The sequence below is a fragment of the Borostomias antarcticus genome (assembly GCF_949987555.1).
Source record: "Borostomias antarcticus genome assembly, chromosome: 4".
NCBI classification, from domain to species: Eukaryota; Metazoa; Chordata; class Actinopteri; order Stomiiformes; family Stomiidae; genus Borostomias; species Borostomias antarcticus.
In genome coordinates, this window is record NC_140237.1 from 8,368,362 (window position 1) to 8,375,907 (window position 7,546).

Below are 7,546 nucleotides of genomic sequence, written 5' to 3' on the forward strand. Positions count from 1 at the left end.
ATGTAAAGCACTATGTGCTACATTGATTTGTATGAATGCTGCTATATTAATAAAATGACATTGACATTGACATCCTCACCTCCTCCACAGGGCCAAACTGCAGTGAGAAAGTGATCGGCTGTAACCTGCCCTCCCTCCTTGTCCTGCACAACTCCAGGACTCTGAAGCGGGTCAGGAAGATTGCGGCCGACCCCTCCCACCCCGGCCACAATCTCTTTGTGCCACTCCCATCAGGACCACGTCTGCACCCCACAGAGGCAGCTTGTCCCCCACGGCCATCAGCCTCTTCAACAAGGCTTGTGTCCCCCTGTGACTCCCCCGCTCCACCACGGACCCCCACACCGTTGAGAGACACTTGCACACGACCTGAATGTACTGTATGGGCATCACGCCGCACACACATTACACATACACACACTTACACATTACGCTCTGCATAGGCCTACTAACTGTATGTACACTGACTGCACTACTTATTATATATTGTTCTTTTTCTTAGCTTATCCTTTTTTTGCACTAGCATTTTGTACTCGCTCTTTGCACTGTCCTGTCTCGTCCCTGCCCCCTGTCCAATGTTGTCTCCATGCATCACAACCGAAAGCAAATTCCTAGTACGTTGAAACACTGCATGGCAACGAATTCTGATTTTGATAACCAGCAAGACCTGTAAGATACTCTGTATGACAGCATTTAAAGACAAACGCTACGACTTTGCATGTAAACTATTCAAAACTAGGCCAGGCAGTGTGTTTTGAAGCAGCCACCAAGTTATTTGAACAGCTGTTCCCAGATAAACTCGGACTCCTCTGCATGGCAATTAGGCTATCATTTGTAAAGCCAATTCTTTGGACAGACAGCACATGTAATGCCCCAATTGGCTGCACACCGCCGTCAATCTGTGTGATGATTGGTCAGGGATTATCACTCCAATAAAACAAATATGATATGGTAAACATAATAGCATTATCCTCGATTACAGCTCGGAAAATCCGCCTACATTTTACATGGGAGAGTACATTTAGGCGAGTCTCATCATCTGTAGCAAAGGTACCCCAAATAAGAAATGCGCAATAACTGGTTCCCGAATAGACTATCCAGTATCCTTGAACACATGGCAAGTCAGGGAGAAATAAGGTCAAAATGGAGTTTCTTCTCATAATGTCACTGGAAGCTTTAGAAACTAGATTTTAGATTTACCTTATTAGTTGATCTCTTTTTGCTAACAGATCGGAGTTTTCAATTCCCCTTCTGTCCGTTATAGCCTAATGAGGATGCGTCCTCTCTCTCTCTCTCTCTCTCTCTCTCTCTCTCTCTCTCTGTTTCTCTCTCTCTCTCTGCCTCCTCTCGCACTCCTTCCCAATTTTCGAGAGACCAGGTGGATGCCTGGCAGGCACTTATGCACTAGCTCTAGTATGCGTGTGTAATGACTAATTATGATATCGTCTCTTGATAAGATGTATATGCGACTCAATAAAATGTAGTGGCATAATGGAATGTTTTCATGCATTCTATGGTGCATTGACGGTGTAGGCCATTCACTGAATTATTATTATGTATAAAATAAATAATCTGCCTCACTAAACTAAGAATATAATCGTTTTAAGGGCTACTTCTCATTTCCAATTAATACCCCGTTACGTTTTCATTTTGTCCAGTAGAGGGCAGTAGATGCTGTTCTTCTGTAGCCCAGTTTTAGTAGCGTTGGTGTCTCAGGGATAGGAGAGTGCTGACTCATTGGGTGTTGCACGCTCTGTGTCGAGGAGAGATTTAGCCAACACTATGACGTAGCCAGCCATTAATCAGAGCTGCAGACTGTCACCTCCCAGACAGAGCAGCAGCACCACACTCACAAATATAGCTCTTCCGTCACCCACACATCTGGGCTGGTTAGGTTAGATAGGGAAAGCTGAATAATGTTCATCCACATGCATCTGAAGGGACCAGCAGGCCATTTTGTAAACAAAACGTGTAAACAAACCCACCCCTACAGTTCATATCTCATAAATATTCTCATACATATTATATTCATTTCCTCTGTAGTGTCCCCTAAATATCTCCTGATATCCCCTTCTCCCTCCTACTCTATCTTGGATAACAGTCCACATCGAGCTCATTGCTGCAGTGCAGGGTGCTCTCAGGACCCAGCTGCTTGTGAAGGCTGTCCTGTCAGTGCCAGAGAAATTAGAAGTGGCCAAACTGTCAAGAATTCAATTACACCCCCCCTCAAAATTCTATCAATTCAGATATCTAGAATTGTAAATTGTCGTCGCCATCATAATCATCATCAGCATCAGTAGCAAACTCATCATTACGTCATTGCCTACAGTCTTAAAACATACATTTCTCATGTCCCTGTTTTCAGCTTTGTCAATATTATGGGGCTGTAACCAGAGCATTTTAGAGATTTTAATGTATGACTTTGGCTGTAACATCAGCAGTCACACCAGCTATCAACCAATCAAATCTTTTCCCCATACGGGCCCCGCCCTCTGGCCCTCCCTAATCTATCTTGCGCGCTGCCATGGTGCTTTTCCCAGATGCAGTTGTCATGGAGATGAAAAAGGTCTCAGCGTCCACTGGTGGCACTGTTACCATGGAAATCCCTATAGCAGCAGCAGCCCAGCTATCTGGACGGCGAGGAGAGCCTGAAGAGCAGTGCGAGTCTTCTGGATCCGTTCAGCGCCGTGGACTGCACCATACAGGACCACCCTTTCAACCATCACATGCTATTAGTGATCGGAGAAATCTCAACTAGCCATCACCTCCAATTTGCCCCAAAACAGATCAAGCGGGGTGAGTGGGCTTCAAACTTAAGTCCTTTAAAATAACTTTTTAATGTGTAAAAGTTCATGTGTGATCTTGACTGTGCAAATGTATTTCTATTTAGGCATAGCCTACATCTGACATGATCGATTTATTTAGTTACTCATCAATTTGTAAATCTGTGGGCCCCTGCGTGATAGCCAGGTTTCAGATGGAACTGTTCAGTCATATCACAAAGCACTGCACCACACAATGCTGAGGTGCACCTGTTTCATGGTCAACATATAGTGTTCCTACCATTGCAAAAGCATTCTTTGAATAGGAGTAGGCAGGCACTATGCTACTGTTCTTGTTGTTTAAACTCCTGTTCCAAAATGCTCCCAGCTAAATGAAAACTGATAAGGTAATACCGATTGCAGTGAGCAGATCACCATTTACAGGGGTGGAAGACAGTTCATAACCTAAACTGTCAATTGTGTTTGTGAGTATTCCAGAATGAGTGATTATAACCTTGCCTACCAGGGTTCATTGATCAGCCCGGTGAGGATCTAAAGACACTGGCTGCTAGTTTCACTGTTGCATAGAAAACCACGTCAGTGTTCATACATGAGCTTACTGTATCTCTCCATATGTGGGAGAAATGAGAGCCAGATGGACAGTGACTGTTGAGGCCCATAGTAATGCACCCATATTCAATAATTCATGCCAATGCTACTGTGTTTTCATCAGGACTGTGCTCCTGGGACGTTGATCTCACTGTTTGCGACCTGAACAGGGAGCTGCAGCTCTTTGAGACCAGCCACTCCACCCAGTTCTCCTCAGAAGTCAAAGGTCAGTCCAAACCCAGGTCACGTCACATGACAAAACAGTGTGAGCTCCTTTAGGATGGCTAAATTAATCTCGGTCTGTATTTACAAGGTATACCAGATGTACAGTTCACTTAAGAGTAGAAAATATGACATTGACTGTACTAAATCTACCTGTATACTGTAGATGTTGCTTAGTGCCTTTTGTAATGTTTTGCAAGAACATTAGGGTGGGTTGAAAGTGGATGAAGAATTCATTCGGGGCTCTGTGTGTCAGTCTGGCAGTGGTATTTAATAACCTGCTGTAGTTTGCAGCGGTCTTACTCATCATGGCTGTCCTCTCTCCAGCACTCTGCAGCTGTGACAGCTGAAGGACAGACACACAGGGGATCAGGTTGTGTTGAGTCAGGGGTTTCAGAGCCTCACAAAGACACGTCCCGCCTCCTCAGCTCTGGTGCTGAAGCTCCTACAGGCGCCTCCAGGTCCTGGGGTTCCAGCCATAAGAACCCACGGAGGGACTGCAGTAGAGGTGATATAGGCTCTATCGATCCAGGTCTCATATCACATCTGTATGACGCTCTGGATCAATGGCACTAATGTGAGTGTGAACACAATATACTGTGTGAACATGAGACCAGGCCTTCCAGTGACTGGAGCCCAGGTTAACATGGAACTGTCTGGAGGGGCACAGCTAGGACAGTCTGGGGGCCACAGGTACAGTAGGACAGTCTGGGGGCCACAGGTACAGTAGGACTGTCTGGGGACACAGGTACAGTAGGACTGTCTGGGGACACAGGTACATTAGGACTGTCTGGGGACACAGGTACAGTAGGACTGTCTGGGGGCCACAGGTACAGTAGGACAGTCTGGGGGCCACAGGTACAGTAGGACTGTCTGGGGACACAGGTACAGTAGGACTGTCTGGGGGCCACAGGTACAGTAGGATGGTCTGGGGGCCACAGGTACAGTAGGACTGTCTGGGGGCCACAGGTACAGTAGGACTGTCTGGGGGCCACAGGTACAGTACAGTAGGACTGTCTGGGGGGCTCGTGTCTGTAGGACTGTCTGAGATCTCACAGCCATGTCAGGATGAAGAGAGTGGTGCTGTCGTGGAAATTTCTGTCACAAAGTCACAAAGTTCAGGAGAGAGTGAAATGCCAACGTTCTAAGTTTAACAAAGTTTATTACACATGAGCCCGCGAGCAGCACAATAGCCACATACAATACATACAAACAGCACAATAACATACAAACACCCCCAGTAACCCGTCTCGAGGAGCATCTCAGTTGCTTCATGCACACAGCAGTCTGCAATGTGAGAAATGGCGGCCCAGATCTGCTTTATACAGTCAAAGAGAGCAACCATACCTCAGTGTCTGAGTTACTTCCCGACCCTCGCTCGGCATCTAATAATATATAATTTCCATTACAGTACCTACTACAGTATTGCAGTATTTATTTCTGGGAATAAATTGATGGATCAAATGACGATTTTGACGTCAAACTTGGGAAACCCGATGTTCTATTTGGTGGAGCTCCGCCCCACAGGGCTAGACGCACCCGTGTCCAACCAGGTCCGGTGCACCACTGTGTAAGCGGGCTTCATCTGCACAATTGATCCATTGAAATTTTCAGCTTGCGAAGACTGAGAAGAGAAGAACGAAGATGACTTCGCAGTGACTCGCCGTGGAGCCAGCGGCGTCCTTCGGGATCCCTGACCAGCGCTGGCCGGTCTACTGGAAAGATTTTGTGGTTGCAGCGCCCTCTATAGCAACGTGGGATATCCACTCTGCTCCGCTGCATGGGGGCGCAGCACACCAGGGCAGGTCTGATGCGGTCTCCTGACTGCCAGACCTGCGTTCAATGTGAGCCTCTGGAGGCTTCACCGGGCGCCGTTCTTCAACTGCCTGCTGCCGCTTGGCGGTCCGCTTCAAAATTGGAAACAAAATTGTACACAGTACTACTGTGGTTTTTAGTATTGTAGTAGTGTGGTAAATTGGATGCAGTACTAGCCTACTGCAGTTTCAGCACTGCAGTATGGATGTAGTAATTTGGACTGCAGTATTAGTGTGGTAAATTTGACTCAGTACTATGCAGGTTTTAATACTGAAGTACAAGTGTGGTAAATTGGATGTAATGTTACTGCAATGTTTACTACTGCAGTACTTGTTAGGGTTAATAATTGGTTAGACGCGGGCGTAGATGAGACGCTCAAGGATCTTGAAGGGGATACATAACAGAGAGGATTTTGGGGATCTTGAGTTGGCGCAAGCAGGAAGAGAGGAACACTCTTAACCAGGACTTCAAGGCAGCAGCGGCATGGAGTATAAGCTCTGGGCAGATAGAATCAGGCCCCGGAGCTTTCCCTTTTACATGCTGGAGGGCAGCAGCGCACCCCTCCGGTGTGGATTCACTGGAAATGTTACCATTGTGGCCCTCCAGAGGTCAGACACTTCTTTTGCCATGAGACGTGACGATTCGCAGTCTTTGCCCTTGTATGTCCCACTTTTCACAAATTGTGATGCGATTTTGTTTGCAGAGATGGTACAGTGACGGGGGGAGTGTCTAGACCTACCAGTGAGGTTGTTAAGGATGCTCCATGCCTTGCGGCTGGAGTGTGAGAAGTCGATGGAGTTAATGGCCTCTTCCCAGCGCTCTTGTCTCCTTTGGCTAAGTCTAGACAGCAGGGCTGAGGCAAGTCTGTCTGACTCAGCTCCTGGGGGGGCCCGGAGGAAGGCATAGTAGAGACTCTCACACTTCGCATCCCAACACAGTTTGTAGCTATTGCGACGTCCGTGTGGGATGGATTTTTGGGCCGCCTTCACCAGTATGCCACAGAGTTCCCGGTATGCCTTGTCAACGTTGGTGTTAGGTGGTGGAAGGCACCTTGTGGATCTGGGTAGCGTTTCCAGTTGGCCTTTCGGAAGTTCCATTGCTTCACCGGCTTGCTCGGGATGAGGTCCACGAGTTTAGGCATGGTAATCACTGATGGTCGATGTTGGGACCGTGGGAACTTTCCTAGCACGCGTCTATCAGGGACGAATCCTGACTTGGCTTTCGCAAGCGTCAGCGTTGATAACCAGTATCAACGCCGACGCTCGCAAATGCAGTCCACATGCTGCCCAGTCCACATGCTGGCAGTTGAAGTCGCCAGCATAGAGGCAGGGGTGAGGCCAAGACTGGGAGATGCACTGGTGTGATTCGCAAGGGCAGAGGCTTGTAGACGTTGACGATTTTAAAGCCGCACAACCACTCAATCTTTGAGTCAGTCGGGAATTGGTCGACGAGAGTCCAGTTCAAACTTTGATGGATGAACGTAGCGAGGCCATGCTTCCTGCTTAGGGTAGACCCAGCTATAGCGAAATTTGGAAGAACTAGCTTATCTGCTGTTACGCAGTGGGTCTCCTCGAGGAGGATGACGAGGGCCTTGGTGGTGCAGGCCAGGTGCTCAATGACGTCGATTTTACTGGGGGTAAGCCCTTCGGAGTTCAGCCGCAGAATTCTGGGTTGGAAGACACCAGAGCAAGCTTCGCCGGCTGCTCTCCCCGCCTGTGGTAGCCGAACACCAGCCCGGGTGGTGGGCCTCAGTTGGCAGACTGAGGCAGAATATTGCTGCACAATATTGTTCAGAATCTAAAGCGGAAGTGATGTCATTGAAGACTGAGAGTTGCAGTGACCGAGCCATAACCAGATCGGAAACCAGTTTGAACACCAGACAGAATATTATAAACCTCCAGGTAATTAGCAAGTTGCTCATTTACAAGTTTCTCCATCGCTGTGAATATAAAGACATCAGGGGGACTTGAGGGGAGAGATCAACAGGGGTGTGCAGTGACCCTGGAGAGGGAGACAACATTTTACTTAGCTGAATTTTCTCTGTAGACTTACAGAAATATGGCTATTTATGAGTGGGATTTTTAAATTTGAATTTTTCCCTCGTTCTGGTATTGCATAAGCCATAGATGTGTTCCTGAGGA

At 47.5% G+C, this 7,546-nt stretch overlaps 1 protein-coding gene across 1 annotated transcript in view; it reads left to right on the plus strand.

The window, feature by feature from the left end:
- Positions 1 to 2,548: 2,548 nt before the first annotated feature.
- map1aa (microtubule-associated protein 1Aa) overlaps positions 2,549 to 7,546 on the plus strand; it is a gene marked incomplete at both ends in the record, with an annotated part of 39,733 nt that continues 34,735 nt past the window's right edge. The window contains 3 exon segments of the mRNA XM_084437287.1: positions 2,549 to 2,707; positions 2,709 to 2,793; positions 3,493 to 3,594. Coding sequence (XP_084293413.1) covers positions 2,549 to 2,707; positions 2,709 to 2,793; positions 3,493 to 3,594 — 346 coding nt within the window.